General features: G+C 39.0%; 1 protein-coding gene across 3 annotated transcripts in view; it reads right to left on the bottom strand.

The window, feature by feature from the left end:
• cacnb4a (calcium channel, voltage-dependent, beta 4a subunit) overlaps positions 1–24,701 on the bottom strand; it is a 273,005-nt gene that overhangs the window by 164,383 nt on the left and 83,921 nt on the right. The window contains exon 1 of one of the 3 annotated variants that reach the window (XM_052011428.1): positions 12,136–12,416. The exons of the other annotated variants lie outside the window; for them this stretch is intronic. Within the exon in view, the coding sequence (XP_051867388.1) occupies positions 12,136–12,180 (45 nt within the window). The 5' untranslated portion in view covers positions 12,181–12,416. Of the gene's footprint in view, positions 1–12,135; positions 12,417–24,701 lie in introns of those variants that run through there. 3 annotated transcript variants of the gene reach the window in all.

Genomic DNA, 24,701 nt, shown 5'->3' with positions numbered 1-24,701 from the left:
TTGTCCCTCAGATCCCCTTTAAATCTTTCCCCTCTTATTTTAAACCTATGCCCTCTCGTTTTGGACTCTCCTACCCTGGGGAAAAGACTGTGACCATTCACTTTATCCACACCTCACAATTTTACACACCTCTGTAAGCCCCTTACATTCCAGGGAACACAGTCCCAGCATATTGAGTCTCTCCAGTTTCTGCAAAATATCTTTAAAAGTATCTTTTGCCTCACGAGCTTCCAGCCTAGAAAAAGTATTTATTACACTCATAGATCACAATTTTTTTTTGTCTCACACAATCTTTAAATAACATGTCCATTTGTCTGACATACAAGCTGAATGGTTCAAACTTGCTCATGCATACCAAAGTTCCTGATGCAGCTAGTTGGCTTGTTATATTGTACCAATCCTAATGAAACAGCTAAACTTGGTGTGTCCAGTGACAATTCAATACCACCGTCCCTCATCACTGTGGCTTGCACTGACAGGCAATTTTGTCACATGGAGGCCATAGACAAACAAAAATTGCACGTCAGTAATTGCAGGTAAATGTCACCAGTTTGGTGCTACAAACTAATCCAAAACTTGCCAATCAATAATCAATGTCCTTCAATGATTTCAAAGAATTACCTGAAATCCAATTCTCATTGCAGATTTGTATTGTCTTCACTACTGCATTAAGGGAATTTAAACGCATGAAAAGAGCTGGTGGTTTATTTACAAAGCAGAACACTTCAGATTTAGTGTTTGAGTTATTGTTACATTGCTACAAAGCAAACACACCACAAAAGTGACCTGTGCAACAGGATCACAGTAGGTTCGCATAGACGGTTGCACAGAGCACAGCACACTCGTGCTATAGACACACTACAATGAGGAAACAGATAAAGAGCTCAAGAAAAACAAACAATGGCATTTCAATCTGAGAGTCTGAACAAGTGTTGCACCAGCTACCAAGTAGTAGAGATTGAAAACACGAAATATAAAAATATTTTAAGAACTACTTGGTGAGTCTGTTTAATTGCTTCAAGTGTTGCACCAGCTACCAAGTAGTAGAGATTGAAAACACGAAATATAAAAATATTTTAAGAACTACTTGGTGAGTCTGTTTAATTGCTTCAAAGATTTAAAAACATGTCTAATCCAGCTCACTGAAATGTTAACTTCTGTGTATTTTGTACCTGTTAATAGAAAGTTATCCAAGGTATTTCTGCATGGATCATTGACAGTTAGCAACCTCACGTCCCTGTGGGAAAAGCACCAGTTACAAGCCTCATCACTTGTGCCTGCAGGATGGAATCTCTGAGTCCTGTTATTAAAGGCCATCAGAAAAAGTGAACTAAATATAACTTCTTCTCCTGTAAGTGACTTTTGCTAATATTTGTGAACTGTGCTGAACCTTTCATTGGTCATTACACTAATTGTTGCCAAAGAGAATATTAAAAAATATAGTACAACTAATTGAAATAACTGGACCACCCAGGGAGAATTCATTATCTAAGTGAAGAAGATTCAAGTTCAAGGAGTTTACTGTGAAACTGGCCATCTAAAAGCTGTTCTTATTTTCTTATGATATTGAAGAAGGCCATTTGGCCTATTAAGACAATACGGGCTTTCAGAGCAATTCCATCAATCCTATCTCTCCACTCATTCCCCTGTAACCCACTCTCTTTCACATGCCCATCAATGCCACCCTGGTTTTCCCATTACTCACCAACACTAGAAGTGATTTACAGTAACCAATTCACCTACCAACCAGCATGTCACTGGCATGGGGGGAGCTGGGGGGGAACCAGAACAGTACACACTGAGTTAACATTTCAGGTTGAAGATTCTTCATCAAAATGGTTCTGATGAAGGTCTTTGACCAGAAACATCATCTCTGTTTCTCCTTCCACAGAGGCTGCCTGACCTGCTGAATGTTTCTAGCATTTTCTGTTTTTATTTAGAATTGCAGCATTAAGTCTATGTTCTCTTTCCCCATCACTTCTGCCAAAATCTCTCTATCTTAAATTCCATCTGCTACCTCTGTTACGGATTAGGTTGCTATTTGGTGAATGTCCCTTTAAGACATAGTACAGTTTTTTTTGTGTGTGTGTGGCATTATTATGAGAACAACAGGAGATAACATGTTGACGTTTTTGGTTCAGTCAGAAGGAGAGAGAGGAGAAAGAGGGAGAGAGCCTGCTGGTCTCTGTATCGATGGATGAAAAGCAATAACTGCGTCTGTCACTACAATCCATGTATGGATTTTTGGAATAATCCAGTGGAGTCCACTTTGTCGTTAACCTGTAGAAGGAAACAGGTATTTGTGTGGACGGCCACATCTGGAATGCCTTTCAAGGTGGCAGATACTTCGGAACAAAGCAGTGGAGATCATCAGTGACTGAGGTGTCATATGGGTTCCATCGTGGAACATTTGGATTTTGTAATTTCTTTCTCTACATTTTCTCTTCAGTCACGTTTCACCTTATGGCTTGCTGAACTGAATGTTGAGAACTATTCCTGGACTTGGAGTTTGGGAATTTGCCACACACACACACACTTCGGGTTTAGTTTTGGGGTTAATGTTTAATATCTAACAGTTTTACTTTTAACATTCTAACATTTTTACTTTTATTTTTCTTATTATCATAAGTAGTTATTAATAAAATAGTTTCAGACACATACATGACTCGATGTGTTTCTTTTGTTGCTGGTACGTAACACCTCTTGGATCATTCTGCTAGTCTGTCTACGTTATGTTGCAGTCAGCTGGTATCATCCCCAATTGGTATTGTTGGTTAATTTTGAAAGTTATTCTGTACTCCAATGTCCAAGTCATTTCATTTTGGTTCTAGTACTGATCCTACCTTGTTTTACTCTGAAAAATAACCATTTATTACAGCTCACTGCATTCTGTCTTAAGCTATTTTGTTTATTCAAGATGAAATTGACCTTGCTCTTCCACAAGTTTTCAGTTGTTTATTAGCCTCTTACATATATTGTCAAACACTTTCTTAAAATGCATCCACTGCACTCTCTTCATAAAGTTTCTCAATTACTTCATCAAAAAGTTCAATGAGATTAGTTAAACATGATCTGCTCCTTACAAATCCATTCTAACTCTCCTTTGACTATGCAAACTTCTCCAATATGGCTGGTAATTTTTTCCTAATTATTTCTTCTAAAACCTTATATCCCTCCTTGAACAAGGGTGTCACATTTATAATTTTCCTGTTCTTTGCCAGCTCTCCTTGATAAGGGAAGGTTGGAACATCTCAGCAAGACTCTCTGCTATATCAATCCTATTCCACTCAGAAATCCTAGTGCAATCCATCTGGACTAGGTGACCTAAACGTAGCCAGTCTCTCCAGTTCATCTGGTCAATCTTTACCTCATCCTTTACTTCCTCCTCTATACACATGTCCTCAAAAAAGTCCTTTTTAAATTCAGAAATATGATTATCCCTCTATAAAAATATAATTAAGATTTTCTTAATGTCCTGTTATGCCCTTAAGGATGGACACTAGCATTTTGCTGGCAACAGATTTTGGACAAGACAGTCTTTACCTCTTTTCTTCTCTCTCTCCTTGCTTTAATGGTGGTGTCACATTTGCTATCTCTGAATAAGCAGGGACAGTTACAGAATCTGGGGAATGCTCAAAGTCATCGATTATGCAACCAGCATCTCTGTAGCCATTTACAGAATCATAAAGTTGATATGGCACAGAAGCAGGCAATTCAACCCATCGTCCATTCCATGCTAGAAGAAGCTGGGTGGGTAAGAAGAACCCAATGGATATAGTCATTTCAAAGGACATATTGTAAGATGCCCTACAAAATATTATTATTTAAAGTAAGATCATATGGGATAGGGATTAACATATCAGAATCTCTTTTAGAACCTTAGAATACAAGTTATTGAAACCAGAATATTTGCTTGGTGTGTATCCATAATTTATAATTTATCTCCATAATCCTCAGCAATATTAATTACTTTAAGTTCCTCAATGTCACGAGATTTTTGGATCCCTTTTATTTTTGTCTCTAGCAAGGAAAACAGAAATTTAAAAAAATGTTTACTGGTTCCAAATGCACTTACCTTTTATCAGCGTTTCTGCAGAGGACAGCCAGCAATATCCTCCTCATGTGTCAGCTCGCCTCACAGTTCCATGCTTGTGCATTAAAACATGGAAGTTAAAGATGAGCTGGAGGTTAGATACCTCTTGTTCTGCTGCTGGACCAAGGCCAAGTCTACCATCAGAATATAAATATCTGGATCTGAGTGGTCAGATTCACTTCACACACGGCTCCATCTTAACACCAGCTGAGCTTGAATGAAAAAGTAATGTGGGCCATGGAAACTGGATCCTCTACTCCAACCCTTAGGAAATGCCTTTAGCCCTGGCACTGGGCAAGCAGCATCTATAATGGCTGTTAATGTTTCCCACATGTCCCTCAAACTTCTTTTCACTGTTTTAACATTTGCTTTACTCCAAGTACTGTCTTAATGATTGCAATATCACCTAAAGAAAATCAGAACCTAATAGAAAAGTAGATACTATTTTACTACTAACAAATAAACCAATGTCTGGCCAAATCATAGCATGCACGAGTTCTATCACTTCAATCATCAACAACTCATGACTCCCAGTCATGACGGTGGAACAATGTTAAGCAATGTTCTGACTACACTGACCTTACAGCAGCCACATCCCTTTCCATATCCCCTACTTGATAGTAAGATCACATGGTCAGACGCTGAAATTGGTATCTCAAGATTACTTAAAAACACAGCCTAACTGGTCAATGCTTTTACCTACACTCCACATGCACCGCCTCCCACCTACTTCACTCATCCCTTATTTGAATAAGTATTTTTATTAGATTTCCCCTTAAAGCCATCCATGGTATTTGTCTCAACCACTCAATGCACTATCAGGTGTCACATACTAACAACTCTGGTTGAGAAGACAAGAGTGATAAAATGGAAAAGTGAAACCAATACCTGTTGCCTCCAGCCATCAAAACATCTGAACCAATTGCCAGATCACAAGAATTATCTTCAAAGCAATTCAAGGAACCTAGGGCACTGGTTATAGTCTCCATTTTATCCTTTTCCCTGCCAATCAATATTTAGTCTCTCAGATGATGAATTAATAAGCAATTACATGGAGCACTATGATATTAAACATATTACTTACAGCCATCACTGTCTCAGTATCCTCTTTCATTCACTCTCCAGGATACCGGAGGATCGCTGGTAATCTGAGCTAACAAAGGTATCTTATTTATAAAAGAACTTGCATTCTGCAAAACAGCATTTTTTTTTTCACAATGGCATGCTCCACAGAGACAGCAAGTCCATGGAAGCATCTGCAATGAATCACTGTAGCAACATGCAGAGAGCAGTTAGTCACATTCTTCAATTCTTAAACTGGTACCAACTAATATTATAGATGCTGTAATGACCACCAAAGGATTTTATGCATTTAAGTCAAATATGTCTATGCCTGGAGTTTAACTTGTTTTCTACTAAGATTGACTCCACGATAAATTATTAGGATAATAGAATACAAGCTATATTTACAAGATGTTGAAACAGCAGAGCTGAGAAACAGTTTGATTCTTTACAAAGGTTTTCATTTTAATAACTGAGTTGTCGCCATGTTTTAATGCAAGCAATATTATGACTGAAGTAACATAAAGAGTGATGGACACTTATCTGAGAAATAAAGTATTGCATATCACGAAAAAAGACGAGAGGGAATGGGGGCAGAGAAATTGGAATGACTAAAATGATATAAGCTCTGTGGATAATTATATTCCTACAGTTTCTTTAAATGGCAATTACTTATTGTTAATGAAAATCGTAAGACTGCAGGTGCTGGAAATCTGAAACAAAAACAGGAAATGCTGAAAATATTCAGCAGATAAATCAGCATTTGTGGAAAGAGGAAACAGAGTCAATTTTTTCAGATCAACCTCCTTTCCTCTAGTTAATGCAGTCATAAAACTGAACCCTTCAGTCCATCACATTCAAGTTGACCTTTTTGCCCACTTACATGAATCCCATGCAAGTATACTCCACAAACTTTCCTTAATATTCTTTTCATTGTATTAACACTTACTTTATTCCAAGTAACGTCTTAATTGCTGTAATATCACAGAGGGAGAATCAGAACCAAATACCAAAAATAGTTATTTGCCAACAAATAAAAAATGATCGGATCAAGTCATAACACTGTGAAGCCAAGTGTTTACAGGTTCCATTATTTCATTCATTAATGCTTTATTTTTTCAATGATAATTTTCTTCATTATGTCCTCATTATCCACTAATTTACTTTCTGCAGATCTGCGTACGTGTGAGGGCAGCCATGTACTTGTGGGAGTGCTGGTAAACACAATGTGCTCCTCCAGATTCCTGTTTGCCATGAGATAGATTGCATTTGATGCCTTGTGCTGGCAAATAGTGAAATATCAAAAGGCAGTGTGTGGCCAGAATCGGGTCTGTAGTGTAGGCTGGGTATGTGGCTGGAGCCAGGAAAGTGGGTGGTTGTGCTGACAATGCTCCTATTTGCTGCATCAGTGATAGCCACTAATGGCTGCCATGGATGGTTAGAAAAGTCCGAAGTTAGCCAATCTCCTCTGTGTAAGGCTGCAGTAAATCTAAAACAAACCATGCTTGTTTTGACAAGCTGAAACGTACGTATAAATTGTATAAGTATGGAGGTTTGACCATAGCATATCACTGCAGCCTTAGTGCCATTGCCAGTGGTCTTGGTGGGATCCACATATTTTGTTATCTGCGGGATATCTGTGTCCCTATCCCTTGCAGATTATAAGGATTTAATGTTTCTGAAATAAGGAAGATGACTAGATACTTGTAAATCATGAATTAGGGATGTACTGTAATAATATATTCAATTCCAGGTTCCAAGTTCAGAGAACATGTTGAGACCTTGGGGATTTACCAGGATTCTGTCAGCAATGATGGACTTCAGTAACTTGCTGGTTTGAGAATCTTGTTCTTACAGCAGAGAAAATTAAGGAAAGATATAATAGAAGTGTTAAAAATTATGAAGAATTTTGCTGAAGTAAATAGTATCATGGAGGCATAGAATAGTGTCATACAGCATGGAAAAAGGCCCTTCAGCATAACTGGACCATGGAGCCCACCAAGCTAGTCCCATCTGTCTGTGTTTGGCCCCTATCCCTCTAAACCCCTCCTATGCATGTACTTATCCAAATGTCTTTTAAATATTGAGAGAAACGTCCTTGTTGTTAAAAATTCACATTGGTATTGTTTATTATTGTCACATGTCCTGAAATAAAGTATAAAGTGTCTCCATCAGCTTTTGTTTGCATGCCATCCAGAAAGATCATTCTATATCTAAGTACATTGAGGTAATTAAAAAGCAAAACAGAATGCAGAATAAAATGTTACAGTTACAGAGAAAGTGTAGTGCAGGTAGACAAATAAAGTGCAAGGGCCATGATGGGGCAGATCGGGAGATCAGGATTTCATCTTTTAACATATGGGAGGTCCGTTCAAGAGTCCTCTAGCCCTTTCCTTCCCACCAACCCAAATATCTAATATTCCCCAGCCCTGGTGCCAAACTTCTCTTACTTTTTCCCTTATGCTCCGTGGATTCTTCCTCTACAAGAGACTCAGCTCCCGTCCAAGCAAACCTATTCCAGACAGGCTAACAAGTACCCTGGTACCCACATTAACTGATGTTTTCATTCTTTTCCATCACTGCTTCCAATTTTGTTCTCATCACCCCTAACCTCAAACAAACCCTTGACCCTTCCACAAACGATGTAAATGTCTCAAACTCACACCCATTTTACCCTGGAGCTTTTGTTTTGATCCTTTCAAGCTGGTTACCACTCTTCTCAGAGTACTGAAACAGTAAAGTGACCAGTGATATCCTGTGTGATTGTGGCCATGATAATTCAGCCCTCTGAGTCATTCTCTCCATCTGCACTCTTTCACATTATAGTTCATATCATTCATCTTCAACACCTCTCAACCCTAACCTCTCTAGATGGATGGAATTGTCCTGGATAGCTCCATTCTTATATAACCAGCATAGGCTGAAAATCACCTGTAATGCCTTCTCTTCTTATATGCAAGCTGTCCCCAAATATCTATGCTGTACCCTGCCGTATTTCTCACCTACATTTCTCATATTACTTTTCATATACCCTCATGGCATGACAGGGGGCCATTGTTCCATCGTCCACCTCAGCTCTCCGAGCTTTCCTATCAGTCCTATTCTTTACCATATATCCTGGGAACCTATTCTCTCTCAAGTCCTCATTAACCCTCTACACAAGAGGTAATTTATAGGTAGCCAATTAACTCACCAGCATGTCTTTGGGGTGTGGGAGGAAAACAGGGTAACCCATGCAGTTACAGGGAGAACATGCAAACTCCACACAGACAGGAATGAACCTGGGAGCAGTGAGGCAGCAACACTAATTGCTGTGTCACTGAGTCACCCTGCTCCTTGATAACATCCCATATTTCCCAAGCTCAGAATGCCAGCTTCACCTCACACCACCTGTCTTGATCACTCCACTTTCTCTATTGTCACCCCGTTTCATCTATCTCATTTCATCTGCTGTTGACCCCCCCCCCCCCCCATCCAAGCCTTTGTAATAAGAACATAAGAACAAGAAGCAGGAAAAGGCTTACAGTATATCTGTGTCACTATTCGATAATATCTTGGCTGATCTTTTACTTTAGTACCATCTTCCTGCATTGACCTGATTCACTTAATTACCAGACTACTTCAAAGCTGGCCTTCATCATTCTATTATCTGTAAATTTGAAGACATCACAACTCTTATGTCGTAACTTGTACCCACTTCTCATTTACCCACCACTTTTGTACTTGCTTAACTCTGTTGGCTGCCAGCTAAACAATGCCTCAATATTAAAATGTTCATCCTTGCTTTCAAAGCACTCCATGGTCTCATTTTCCCCTCTCTCTGTAATCTTTGCCAGTCCTACAATCTTCCAAGATATCTGCAGTCCTCCAACTCTGTCTTCTTGATCAAAGTTGAATGTTCCACCACTGGGAGCTGAACAGTCAACTGCCAAGACCGTATGTTCTGGAATTCCCTTCCTAAACCTCTCCACCATTCTTTCTTCCTCCTTGAAAGCAACCTTGCTCAAAGATGTTGATCAATTGTTCTAATATATTATTTGCCATCAATCTTTCTTTTTGACAGCACTCCTGTGAGGCACCTGGGACTGTTTTTTGCTGTGCTAAATGATGCTACATAAATAAAAGTTATTGATGTTGTTGATGAAGATTCATAGGAAAGGGACTAAGCTTTCCTATTCCCTTCAGGAATGTTTTGCCATTAAATGAGGTCATCCCTGATCTGTTAATTAACTGAATCCTTGCAGCATAGCCTCTGATATCTTAGGTTAATAAAAATCTATCAATCTCAGACTTAAAGTTAACGTTTTAACTTGCATCAAATGCCACTTGAAGAAGGAAGATTCAAACACATCATGCTGTATCATGCTTCACGTGCTTGGGTATCTCTATACGAGTCTTGAAAATGTTGACTTTATTTCTTAAACCCTGCCTTATTCCTTCCAACCAAGAGAAATAATTTTGTTATCAGTTTTTCTTTAATAAATTGAAAAGAATGCAGTACAATCCTGATTTGTGCAATTTTTGTCAATCAATTTTATCGACGTATACCACATATTTATAAATGAATGCTATCACATGTTCCAGCCTGGCGAGGTGAAATTATTTGCATTGTGCATAAACCACTTCCATAGAGAACTATTAAAACATAAAAGTCCGTGGTACAGAACCCATTCTGCCTATGCTGGCTCCTTGCCAAAGCAATTAGATAATATTACCACTTCCTTGCTCTCTCCAATGCATTTGCATCTATTCCAATATTGATCCAATGCTACCTGAAATGATACCATGTATTCCACTTCAACAACTCCCCAAGGCAAGACATTCCCTGTTCCATGTCTTCAACAGAAAGTAATTTTTCTCAGTAACCTCTGAGCACTGCACATGTATTATTTTATAAAAATTGATGCTAAGCAGGTCATTTTTATTTTGTCCTTTGACTTCTGAACCCAATTGAGGTTGGCACTTTAGCGGAATACTGAGGGAGTGCCACACTGTCAGAGGTACTGTCTTTTGGATATGCTGTTAAACCAGGGGTATCACATTCCACTCAGGTAGGCACAGAGAAAGAATTCCACAGCACTATTCAAAAGAGGAGAATCAGAGATCTCTCCAATTTCTGATCAAATTTATCTCTCAATTAACACCTAAAACAGATGACCAGGTCAGATTGCCAGTGTCTTTCATGGAGCTTCATTTTACAACCATTGTTGCTGTGTTTCCTTCAGTAAAACAATGGATACACCAAATAAAATCTTCATTTTGGGATATCCTGTGGTCTGGTAAGGCACTATACAAATGCACATCTTTTCTTCTTATCCATCACAACAAGTTCGTGGCAATCTCGTCATGCTCTTTTCAATAGTTTTAGACTGAGTTCAAATCCCCAACAATAATACTAAATACATGAAGTCTGCAGTTATATAATTCAAACATTTGTTGAAAATAGTATGCAATATTACTATTATAACCTTCATCCCAGCAGCAACGGACTCAGACTCACTGGACCAGGCGCTAACAATTGCTTTTATTTAAGTTTTACTCCCAATTTTTTGATACGATAAAATTATTTTTTTGCACGTTTAGCAGCAAAGAAGCATTGCTTTGTACAAGAAACAAAAGATGGAGATCTTTCCCCATGGTAATTGTTTGCTTCAAAGTAGCATGACATATGGTGCAAATCAGAAAAAAACAAATATTACTCACTGCTCACCTGTGTCATAATGTTTAGTACGATCAAGTGTCAATCAATGCATGAGCTGCTATTAAGTGTTACGAGGATATCGAGCAATAATATTAATAACAGAAGTGTCATCTTCACAGTAACACAGAGCATATGGCAACCTGTAATATTACTCAATTTTTCAGGGCGCTCCCAATTAGAGTAGTGATCTACCATTTCCCCCTTGCAATGTGCTATTTGTACAGCTCACAAAAATAGTGTTCAGAGAGAGAAGTAACTAGTGTAAAAAGCAGCCATTATGAGGACGTCAGAAAACTACTTTTAACCTCAGCTGCGTGTTGCTTTCAGCAAAAAGCTAAGAAATGTGAAAGAAACATTACAAATTCAAATAATTAACTAAGTTCAAGCTGGGGAATAAAGCTGCAGCCTGTTGTAACAAGCACTGGATTGCCTTGACACATTATTCAACTGAGCTAATGTTTTATCAACATAAAGGAGGCACCATCTCCACTGTCCCTAACAATATAGAGCTATTTTGATCCCAGCTTTTCACATCAGCTGGATTTCAGAAGCAGCCAACGGCAAATGTGATCTATCGCAAAAAATACAGCTTCATCAGCGGTACTGTATTCCCGTTCAGCCTGTTCATATTGAAGTGCCACATTTACTATACAAAATGGCTAAAGCACATTAGGATCCAGCTGTGTGAAAATTATGTTAGCAAAGCAATAGACATTCTCCATACTTGTGCTGCAAGCAATATTCTGCCAGAGCGCAGTGCTCTGTGTCGTCCATTGAGAAACACACACACACACACACACACACACACACTCACTCTCTCTCTCTCTGAGGAGACACGATAGATTTTCACTCTGGATTTTGAACTGGTTAAATAGGCGCTCCGAATAGTAAGTCAATTTGCATCCGAGCTAATTATTCCATTTTTTTTCCCCTCAGTGCAATTGCTGTGCCAGTAACGCTAGGTCGAGATTGTTAAGGCTTGACAAGGAGAAGACACTATCCATTGCTGTTGATGCTGAGAGAACGGGAGACCAGAATTGCCAGAGAATACAGTGCAGGCAGGCCTCCAGTCTTTAAATATATCTACGGTATCACTGCCTGGCAATGCAAGCTTTAATGGAGGATTATTGCAGGTGTCATTGAATTGAAAGGAATCTCTGAAAGGCAGAAAAACAGCAACCAGTGTTTCTTTTAAAAATATGTTCTGCTCTGCGTGCTACTCGGTAGACTTTTTTAATCTGCTCCCTCTTCCCAGTTCACCCATACAAGATATACTCACCGCCTCCGAGTCATCGAATCCATGCAGGTACAGATTGTCGTACATGGAGCTCTGATAAACCAGCACTGCTGATAAACACCACAGAATATATGTATGTATATGTCAGTCCAGCTGCAAATAGAGAGCCAGGGGGCCCAGGAACCAGGCGCCTGCTAACGTCTGTTACAGAGTTGCGTAGCCCAGTCAAGAAGCAGAGAGAGAGAGAGAGAGAGAGAGAGAGAGATGCTGTTCATTCACATCATGGAGAGCAGGTTATCCCCAGAGGCTGCTCAGACCTGGCATTTCTCTGCCTTTCAAACACAGAATAAAAAGCATCCTCTCCTCATCAGGTCCTGATGACACGCTGGAAGGAGAGGATGTGATTGGCTGAGCTACACTCCAGTCAGCTGAGAACAGCCTTTGTTTCTCTGGAGTTGAGAAGCTGATGGTATGGGGGGAGATAAACAAGCTCCTTCACCTCCCAGAGTGATTTGATCAATTCCTTCTGCTCTAGACGCACAAGTTAATTTTAGCTGCTTGTGCAGGGACCACCATGCACAGCCAATCGCAATACTCAATTTCTTATTTTTATTTTTATACCACCAGAAGATAAACAATCCATCTGTTTCTGTGTTTGTCTAGAAATTACATGCAGAACACGCCGATTGTATATTCCAATTGGGAAGCCAACTGAAGCATATAAGCATTTCTATTATTTCAGCTAATTTCACACTTAGTATAGGTTTACTTGCATTAATGTGCAGCTCTTCAAAGAGAAATCTTCACTGGGGACACAGGCCTGCTTGGTAAAGTAATTAGCTCATCACTATCTCTTTAAACTTCCAGCATGTTTTTGTACACGTTTGTAGTACGAATGTTTCTATTCCTGAACCTCAGTCCCTGTGTCATACACTTGCTAATTGAGCTGTCCTCACCCAGAACAACAAATCTTATATTGTTACCTCACCGCATAATTTCTTATGTCAGCACTCTTTTACAATATGTTATCAAATATTGAATATTTTATTTTCTTTTTTAAAGGAGAATTTCTGGGTTGGAAGACAGACCTCTTCGTGTATTTTCTGTATAGTGAGGTGAAGTGATGGTAAGGGTGCATGTTCAAAGAAAATTACAAGTGTAATTTTATATGTCATTTAGCTGATCACACAATGGTTACCATAGCTGTAACCTAAAGGAAAGGCAAATGAAATTGGAATTTTCAATGCAAAAAGAAATTGCAATCTGAAACCAAATTAAGAAAAGTGACTGGAAACCATTTTTGAACTCAATAAAAAGAAAAGGAAATTTGAAATAAATATTATTCAGAATATTTTAACATAGTAAAAGTACAAATGCATGGAAATCATATACAGAATAATAAACTGGCACAATGCAAATTTAGAGAGAGAGAGACATTCTATCAATAATTTCCATGTACTTGTAATACCATTATTGTTGTTTAATCAGGGTGTGAACTGTATATGATGCAGCAGAGCAGCATATAACACCAGTAACATCAGAAGGGTGTGTTTGACGCTCAGCTCCAGATAGAGTTACAGAGGAAAATCTTAAAATTGTTACAATACAGAAAGACATTCTGTCCATGCTGGCTTTTTGGAGAACATTCCAGTCAACCTCCTTCCCCTTCTTTTTCCCCATTCCCCACACATTTTTACTTTCAATTGTTTAAATGATTCCCTTTTGAAATCCACAATTGAATCTACAGTACATTTTTGGGAAGTGCGTTCCAGATTATAATCTCTGACTGGGTAAAAAGCATCTCCTCACATTATCCCAATCACTTTGTCTCCTCTGGTCTTTGACCTGTCCACCAGTGAGAATATTTTTTTCTCTTTTTACCCTGACTAAGCCTGTCAGAATTTCATATATCTGTATCAAATCTCTTCTCAAATTTTGTTTTGCTTCAAGGAAGAGATGTGGAAAAGATTATTCAGATTGTCCTCAAGACTGCAAATGTTATAGTCATCATTTCCCATTGTATTGCAGTAATATTAACCCTTAAATTGTGTTTATTTTTTCAAGCAGGAAAGTACAAGATTTTTTTAAAGTACCACAGGACTACAGGAAGTTGCCTGGCCTGCAGAAGTGGTCAGTTTTACAGTGAAGTCAAGAGGTTTATCTAAAGCTGCATTATTGCATTGTAATTCCAAGAATCTTAAAGATCTTTCATTATTAGATAAGATTATGAGGAAGTAGTTGGTACTGCAGAAGAAAACATAAAAGCTTACATTGCCATTTTTAATTGTTGCAGATTCATAGGACCTGAACTGGACTTTATTAAATGTTTTAAAATAGCAACTGTATGGAACAAGAGTAAAACTATTGATAAGGTAATAAAGTACATCTATTATCCGAACTGAAGAAGAACTTTTTGAAAGAAAACAAAGATGTCGATAAGGATTCAGTGTCAGTTAAATTCCCTTTTAATTGAGTTGCATTTTAACGTTTGTTTAATTGTATGTGTAACACAGACTGTGTGGAAGTTTCCAGTGAATGAAAATTACTAAAGTTAGAAACAAGGTGATAGTGCAGGGCAGCAATGTGAGTAATAATGTATAGCATCTGTCAGGAAGGGCCAGAGTATGCAAACCTGAGAGCACATCTCCAAATAGATTCAGAGAAGGAGAAAATGTTAAAAGTACAAAGCTGAAAACTCTCTATCTGAAATGATGCAGTATTTGTAACATGAAAGATGAATTAATGGCAAAAATAGAAATAAATAGGTACAATATAACAGCAATTGCAAAGTTATGATTGCAAAGTGATCAAGATTGAAAATTAAATATTCCAGGATACTTAATGTTTAAAAGAGATAGGCAAAATGGAAATGGAGGCAGGGCAACCTTGATGGGATAAAAGTAGTCAAGAGAAAGGACGATAGCTGAGAAAATCAAAGTCAAAGTGGAATCAAAAAGTAGAATCAATTCGTGTAGAAGTAATAAATAATAAGAAGCTGAAAAATTGGTGGGAGCTTTCTAAAGGTCCCCAAACATTGATAGCCGGACATAAGGAAATTAAAGGCATGTGCAATGAGCATAATACAGTAACCACGAAAATCAAACACCCACTGATGCTGAAAATCTGAAATAAAAACAGAAAAAGATGGAAATGCTCAGCAGGTGGGTCAGCATCTGTGGAAAGAGAAACAGTTAACATTTCAGGTCCAGGACTCTTCATTCTGCCTGACCTGCTGAGTGTTTTCACTAGTTCCTGTTTTTTATTTAATGCAATACCCATGTGGGACTTCTCTTAAAGACTGGACAAGCCAAAATTGCAGTAATATTGCAGAGTACAAACTTAAATTGTGTTCTAGATCAGTATGTTCAGGAACCATTAAGGAAACAGGCTGTTTTGGATCTGGAATTGTGCAATGAGAAAGGGTTAATTAATCATCTTGTATTTACGGGGCAGTTATGGGGGGAAAATGACCATATTATGATGGAATTATATCTTAATTTTAAACAAAGCAAAGTACCATGGCATGAGATGTGAGTTGATTATGGAAGATTGGAAAACTGTGTTAAAAGGTATGACAGTAAATGAGCAAAGACTAGCAATTAAAGAATTAAGGCATAGTTTACAGTGGGCTCAAAAACCCAAAAGGAAAAGTGGCTCAGCCATTATAAAGACTACAAAAATAGTACTAGATGTGAAGGAAAGGTTTATAGTGTTATCAAAAAGAGCAGGTGCACAAAGAAATAAAACAGGAAAGGGAAGGTAAAATACAAGAGTTATTGACCAAGACAAATAAAAAAAGACAATAAATGTTTCTGTAGATGTATAAAAATTGAAAAGATAGGCAAAAAGTAATGCAACTTCCTCGCTGATTAAGACAGGAGAATAAATAAATACTGAGAAATAATGAAATGGCAAAGAAATTGAACAAATTATGCATCTGCCTTTATGGAAGACACATCTCCTGGAAATAGTGAAGGATTAGAGATTTAAGTCAATGTGGAGCTGAAAGGAATTAGCATTGGTGCTAATTAAAGGAACTGAAAGTTCCAAGACCTAATGATCTGCATCTAAAAGCTTTGAAAGAAGTGGCCATGGAGATGGTGGATACACAATTTTGGCATCCACCACAATTCCATAGATTCCATGGCATCTTTCAAAATTCCAGAGGTCCTCATATAGCTCCCACAGATTGGAAGGCAGCAAATGTAACCACACTATTTAAGGAAGGAGGGAGAGTGAATACAGCAAATTACATTGCAGTTAACCTAACATCACAAGTAGGGAAGAGCTGGAATCTTTGAATAAGGCAGTGGTAGCAAAACACTTAGAAAATTAAAACAGGGTTAGGCAGAGTCAACAGGGATTTCTGAAACAAATCCGTTAGGGTTTTTTGGTACAGAATAGATCAGAGGGAGCCAACTGTTTCGGTGTATTTGGATGTTCAGAAGATCTCCCATAAGCTGCCTGACAAGAGACAATTAAAAATTGGACCTCATGGGATTGGCGGTAATACACTAGCATGGAGAATTGGTTAACAGGAGAAAACAGAGAGTAGGAATAAAAGGGCTATGAGTAGAAGGGTGGCACTGAGATCAGTACTGGGACCTCAGCTGTTCATAGTCTCTATCAGTGATCTGTATGAGAAGACCAAGTGTAGTATTTGAATATTTGCTGATGAAACAAAGCTGGAAGACAGTGTGGGCTGTGATGATGACATATAGCTGCTTCAGTAGATATGGACAGGCTAAGTGAACAGACAAGGACATGGTAGACGGAATATAATGCAGATGGGAAAATATGAGGACATCCACTTCTGTTAGAAAGTGGAGTGCTTTTTCAAATAGTGATAAGCTGGAAGGCACTGGTGTTCAGAGACAGCTGGATGTCCTTGTTCAAGAATCACTGAAAGTTTACGTGTAGAACCAGCAAGGAATTAGGAAGGCAAATGGACTGTTGGTGTTTCTTACAAGAGGATTGGAACACAAGAGTAAGGATGGTCTTTCTTAAATCTTCTTTATAGGAAGTCTCTCAGTATCAAGGATGACCTACTTCCTATCTAGTTTGTGGGTTCTGAGATGCATAATGAAGCCAATGTAGAAAGTGCAGTCTCTTCTGCAGATGGAGCAGCTGGTGACCAATAGGGTGAACAGATGGGTAGTTTGTGATGTTATCCATCCCTTCTGCCACCTCTGCAGAGCCTCTGTGTGCTCCCGTGGTCTAAAGGTCCTCAGTGCCACCCTGAATGCTCCTTCTACACTTTGAGCAGTCGTGAGCCAGAGATGCCCACAAGTCAGTGGAGATGTAGAAGTTCCTCAAGGAGGCTTTAAGCACACCCTTGAATCCTTTCCTCCACTTATCTGGTAATCTCTTCCAGTGACAGAGCTCAAAATAGAGAGTTGTTTTCAGGAATCTAGTGTTGGGAATGCAAATGACGTGGTCTGTCAACTGAATGTAACTAGGGCCTCAATACTGGTGATTTTGGCCTTCGAGAGGAAATTGATGGTGGTTCACTTATCCTTAGGTTTTTATGGGAATAGAGTTGATGGTACTTTTCCAGACTGGACAGATTAGGCAAACTGTCTTCAGTTCCAACAAATGAGAGATGATTTCATTCTATTCGCTCCATTGCCTATATCCATAGGTTCCCTGGACCACTGGTCTGACCAACCTAACCACCACCACCACTGGTATTTTATCCCACATCCAATGTTCCTGATTCATGTCCCCATGGTTCATGACCAATCATTGACTGACCATCAACTCCACATCTGCAAATCTAGGTCTAATCCTGCCTACCCAACCTACAGTTCCCCCACTACTTATTCTCCTCTCAGCCAACAACCTACCACACTTCCTGACTATGGTGGAGCCAGCAAACATAAAAGCATTTCTTCACACAAAATTCATAAGACTTATTTACTCATGTTTGACACCTTGGATGGCCGCACTTTAATGTGCCTTTTAGGACAATGTGGACTCAATCATTCTTTTTTTCCCATTAATACTCACACAACATCAATTTTTATGGGAGTTCCAAATTTCTTACCAAAGCACCTCCTAAGTCTGCCAAATACCACCAAGGACAAGGGCAGTGGGTGCATGGCAACACCACTGTCTGCAGGCACCCCTCCAAGTTGCACACTATCCTGCCTTGGAAATATATCACCATCTTTTCATTATCTTTTGGTCTATATCCTGGAAATCCTCAAAGTAGTTTCACCAGAAGGACTACAACAGTTGAAGATGGCGGCACATTATTTCTTTGACAAAGACAATTTTAGAAGGGTAATAAATGGTTGTCCTGCCAGCATTACTTACATTTCATTAATGAAGAAGAGAGAGAGAGAGAGAGAGAGAGAGAGAGAGAGTGAGAGTGAGAGTGACAGAAGCAGGGCCTTCAACCCACTGAGTCCACGCCAACCATCAAGTGCCCATTACCCTAATCCTACATTAATCCCACTTTTTTATGAATAAGTGAAATAAAAAATTTCCAGGACTTTTCGTGTGAAGGAGGACAGGGTAGAAATTCAGCCTTGATCCTTTGCACAAATATATTACTCATTTTACTTTGTACTCCACTTCCAAAATTCATTTCCAAGTTTTGGAAGCAAAGTCTGATGCCAGTTCACTAATATATTGTACATTTAACACAAGCCAACTGGGACAAATTTCAGGCTGGTGCTCTCTTACAACAGCAATGAATGCCATGGCTTTAATATTAAGATCAACCCCCTCAGCCTGGATACTTCCTCCATAACTTCTCTATAACTATCTCAGCAATTCCTTTAATCAACCGCCCTCCTCACCTCTGATCCTCTCTCCCCATTGTTGCACTTGTCAAGCTCCTTCCTCATCCATCTAATCGGAGCCAAAGAATCATCTACAATGGTTCCTCCCCTCTCTCTTCCTCACTGTTAGCCCTAGAGTACTCTAGAGATGCACCTTTAGCCCCCTTCTGTTGCTTATTGACTTATAGCCCATTGACAACTTAATTTGAATATTCAATCACTAAGTCCTGGGGTGAGAGGGTTGGACTGAAACGAGATTTGTCTTTCCTCACTGTAATTTAAAAGAATAATGTGTTATCTCAAAGTCTTCAAGAATGATTAAAAGGATAGAAGCTATAAAGCTCCAGCTGGAGAGCCTAGAGTTAGGTAACACTCAGAGTAAGGGGTTGGCTATTTGGATCTAAAGTAAAAAGAAATTTCTTTAGAGTTATTTGTCCCCATCTCAGAGGGTTGAAGATATAGTCATAAAATCACACAGCACAGAAAAAGGCCCTTTGACCCACCTCATCCATGCCAACCATCGATGCCAATCCCACTTACAAGCACTTCGCCCATCGTCTTCTACACCTTGGCTCTTCAAGTGCTCGTCTCGATACTTCTTAAATGTTGTGAGAGTACCAACTGCCAGTACCTATTCAGGCAGTGTGTTCCAGTCATTGAGTAGATTCAAAGCTGAGCCATAGATTTTAGGAGAATCAGAGGAAAAGGAGAACAGGTCGGAAATGGGAATCAAGGCAATGTGATCTTACTAAATGACGGAGTAGGTTCAGGGCTTGCATAATCGACACCTATTTCTATTTCTTTATGTTCTTATGAAAACAGAACAGGTATCATATGTTTGCAATGACACCCAACTCCATCTTTCCAGCTCCTCTCTCAATCCTACGACTGGTTTGAATTGGTTATGCTGCATGCTGTAGAAATGTTCTCCTACTAAACGTTGTTAAGACTGAGGTCATTAAATCCCTAACAAGAAGTCCATCCCCATGCCACTGCCCCATCCCTCTCGCTAGGCATTGTTTGAGGTTGAACTGTACCCTTAATCATACTTAACCCTAAGATAAGCTTCCAAGCTCATACCATACCATCTCCAAGATTTCCTACTTTTTCAATAACATTGCATATTCCCTCTTTTCAGCTTATCTGCTGTTGCAAATGTGCTTGATGTCTTTGTTAAGTCTAGATTCAAATGTTGCAATGTTCTCTTGGTCAACTCCAGTACTTTGCTATCCACAAATCTCAGCCTATCACAGGTTAGGAGTTGTACAGGTTAGGATATACAGGTTAGGAGTTGTGGGCATGCTATGTTGGTGCCAGAAGCGTGGCGACACTTGCGGGCTGCCCCCAGAACACTATGCAAAAAGATGTATTTCACTGTGTGTTTCAATGTACATGTGACTAATAAAGACACCTTATCTTATCTATCCACAACTCTGCTACTCTTAACTCACAGCTAGTCCAACTCACCCATCACTCATTTTTTTCATGTTCCACACTAGCACACATTTTGACAAGTCCATTGCCCATTTTTACCTCCCCCAGCCCTACCACAGTGTCTATGCTCCTCCAATTCTGGCTTCTAGTTGTGCCTTCAGCTGCCTGGGCCTTATGTTCAGAGTTCCTTTTCCAAAACCCTTTGTTTCTCTTCTGGTATTTCTCCCTTAAGATGTTCCTTCAAACTTGCCTTAAAAGTAAGCTGAGGGTTTAACTGATAGAAGTATATAAAATTATGAGAGGCATGGATAGGGTAGATAGTCAGAGTCTGTTTCCCAGAGTGTAAATGTCAAATACTAGAGGGTATAGGTTTAAGGTGAGAGAGGGAAGTTCTTTTTTACACAGAGAGGCGTAGGTGCCTAGAACGCACTGCAGGGAAGGTGGTTGAGGCAACTACAGTAGCAATGTTTAAGATGCATTTAGACACCCACTTGAACAGACAGGATAACAGAAGGATATGGACCACATGCAGGCAGATGGGATTAGTTAGAATGGCATCAAGGTCAGTGCAGACATGGTGGGACAAATGGCCTATTCCTGTGCTGTACTTTTCAATGCTCTATGTTCTGTGTTAAGCATCTCTGATTATGTGAATAGCTGACAAATTTTGTTTGAAAATATTCCTATAAATCACCTTTGGAAACTTTGCTACAGTAGAAATACTGTAAAAAAAACAAGTTTTTCGTATGATGTCCAAAATACAGAAGTAGGGAGGTTATGCTCCAACTTTATAAAACCTCAGCTGGAGTACTGTGTGCAGTTCTGGTCACCAAGCTGTAGGAAGGATGTGATAGTGCAGGAGAGGGTGCAGAGGAGAGTTACCAGGATATTGCCTGGGATGGAGTAGTTCAGAGACTGGAGAAGCTAAATTTTTCTCTCTCTGGAGCAGAAGAGGTTAAGAGGGGACATAATTGAGGTATATAAAATTATAAGGGGTATAGATAGGGTAGATTGCAGGAAACTTTTCTCTATATCCGAGGTAGATAGAACTAGAGGATATAGTTTTAGGTTAAATGGGAAGAGAGTCCAAGGGGTTATTGGGGGACATTCTTCACCCAGAAAGTGGCGAGTACCTGGAATGCACTGTTTGAGAGAATGGCTGAAGCTGTGTCACTGCCAGCATTTAGGAATTGCTTAGGCATAGCAGGCTATGGATCAAGTGCTGAGGGATCAGATTAGTACAGAAGGGTGCCCACTGGTCAGCATGGATGAGTCAGGCTAAATGGCCTGTTTCCATGTTGTACAACTATGATTCTATAAAAGTGAAAGTGAGTAAATTAAGATTTCAATGTAATTAAGGCATATCTTTTAATGAACGTGGAAAGTATTATCCAGGTAATAGAAGGTCCTCCTTAAACCTGAAGAAAACCATGTTACTGAAAACATTTTCCTGGAGTATTTCATTTTGTACCCTGCACAAGAGCACATAATGCCTCAGAACATTATCATGCAAATGAAGTGTAAGCTTAAAGATCTGTTTGTTGTTGGCAAATTCTTCACTTTTGTTATTCCAAGAATTGTTATCAGGAAAATCCTTAATGATTTAAGCAAAAGTCCATATGAACACCTTCCAATATGTCAAACGTCACATTAAATAAAGCTGGCATTTCCAGTGCACACATTTGCACATTCATGTCAATTATGCAGTCTGTATCTGATAAGAAAAGGCACTTTAAAATCCAGTTAAGTAGTTATCAATCACAAAATTTTGATTGACTTGGTGGATAGAGGGTAGAGGGTGATTAGGAGGGAGGTAAAGCAATATAATGGAAGCTCTGGTAATGCTTGGGTAACAGGAATTGAAAACAAAGTTACGATAATCAAAATGGTCTTTGCTACCACATTACATCCTAACCTTGTTATGACAACCTTTTAAGGATTGGTTTAAGTGCTGTTTTCTACAATACAGCTGCATCAAGGATGGCAAAATGTCTACATGGCAATGAGTGGTTTTCAGTAACAGCCTGTGGCAGCATATTCTTTTAGAGTATCCTTACAACAGAAAAAGGGGCAGTCTTCATAAATGCATTAATGGTGTTGCAAGGAATTTATGGACACAGTCACATTTCCCTGGAGTATTTCATTTTTTACCCTGCACAAGAGCACATAATGCCTCAGTTACATATCATCCACGTGATTACGCCTAAAAGCCTATTGATCTTCAACTCATCATTGATCTATTAATAGCAGTATTTTTCAAAATGTTAATATAGCATTACACATTTAAAAGTACACAGTAGCTTACATAAGGAAATCAACTTACACAACCAATAAAAAGAACATCCAGAGATTCTAAGCAAAGCAGTTTTGGCATTGCTGAACCAATATAAAAAGGAAATATAATGATCTTAACTGGGAAATCAAAGGAAAATAACAGCTCACAGCAAACAGGAAGCTGAGAAGCCAAAAAACTACATAGTAAGTCAAATTGTCTCATTACAGCAACAGCATACCTTTTGAACTCTTTGGACAGCAAACTTGACTCTATCATGAAAGATCCCCACCATCTGGGCCATGCCATCTTCTCGCAGCCACCATCAGGCAGAAGCCTGAAGTCCCACACCACCAGGTTCAAGAACAGCTACTTCCCTTCAACTATTTGGTTCTTGAACCAACTTGATCAACACTAATTACTACCTCAATAATAGCAACACTATGACCACTTTGACCACATTTCACTGTAATGGACTTTTTTTTTGTTCTAATTGTGTTCTTTCTTGTATAATTTTGTATAATTTATGTTTTTCTTGTGAATGTTGTGTCTCTAATGCTATGTGTCTGTGATGCTACTGCAAGTAAGTTCTTCATTGTACCTGCGTATAGATGTACTTGTGCATTGGACAATAAACTCAACTTTGAGTCAGAGAACTATGGATTCAATAAATAAAAATTTTAAAAAAAGGTTGGAAAGCTGAACTAACAACAGAAAATACTATAAATACTCAGCACCTATGTAGAGAGAAACAGAGATAATATTACAGGTCAATGACCCTTCATCAGAATTGTGGGTTCAAAATAAGTCTATTGACCTGAGCACAAAAATCCAGGCTAAAACATTAGCATTGTACTGATGGAGAGGCAGCTAGTTGGAGATGTTACCTTTTCATTCAAAGGCTAAGATCCTTTCTTACTTCTCCAAATAATTTTTTCAAGGAGAAGCAGAGGTGTAATTCCCAGTGTCCTGGCCAATAGCTATCAACAACAAAAACACAGATTTTTCTAGTCTATCACATTTCTGTTTTGGGGAGCTTGGTAATAATTGGATGATGTGTTTTGTATAGTACAACAGTTCAAAAGGTTGTAAAATACTTTTGAGATGACTCGAGGCATGAAAGATGGCATATAAATGTACAACTGTCTTTGCATTGAACACTGCTACTTTTATTTACCAAATATACCTTAGTTGCAGTGACGTTCCACTATAGCTCGAGGACTTCCATTTGAAATATTAATTTCTTTTCCTTTCCCAGTCTGCTGGATCTGATGCACAATTCCAGCATTTTCTTTATTCAAATTACAACAATATACAGGTATATTTAAATGGTAACAATGTTTAATGTAACAACATAAATGCTGCAGCTTTATAAAACTTCAGTTAGGCCGCATCTGGAGTATTGCATTCAGTTCTGGGTGCCCTATTATAGGAAGGATGTTGAGGATTTAGAGAGGGTGCAGAAGAGGTTCACCAAGATGCTGCCTTGATTAGAGGGCATGTGCTATGAGGATTGTTTTGGACAAACTTGGGTTATTCTCTCTAGAGCAGCAAAGGCTGAGGGGAGATCTGATAGAGGTTTATAAGATTATGAGCGGCATAGATAAAGTAGACAGCCAGTATCTTTTCCCTAGGGTTGAAGTGTCTAATACCAGAGGGAATGCATTTAAGTTGATAGGGGGTAAGTTCAAAGGAGATGTGCGGGACAAGCTTTTTTTTTACACAGAGAGTGGTGGGTGCCTGGAATGCACTGCCTGGGGTGGTGGTAGAGGCAAATACAATAGGGGCATTCAAGAAGCTCTTAGATAGGCACATGAATGTGAGGGGAATGGTAGCATATGGACATTGTGTAGGCAGAAGGGATTAGTTTAATTGGGCATTTTATTGCTAATGTAATTGGTTTGGCACAGCATTGTGGGCCGAAGGGCCTGTTCCTGTGCTGTACTGTTCTACGTTCTATGTTCTAACAGTGTGCTATCCATTATAATTTTATACTTCATATGCACAAAATTCCCAGCTCTCTCAGTCACAGCCCCTCCTTTCAAAATCCACTATCATTTTTCCCTCTGCTGTCAAAATTAATCAACCCTTAATTTGCTGATCCTGTGATATCA

The sequence above is a fragment of the Pristis pectinata genome, chromosome 1 (assembly GCF_009764475.1).
Source record: "Pristis pectinata isolate sPriPec2 chromosome 1, sPriPec2.1.pri, whole genome shotgun sequence".
Lineage (NCBI taxonomy): Eukaryota > Metazoa > Chordata > Chondrichthyes > Rhinopristiformes > Pristidae > Pristis > Pristis pectinata.
This window is presented reverse-complemented; position numbering and strand designations above follow the sequence as displayed.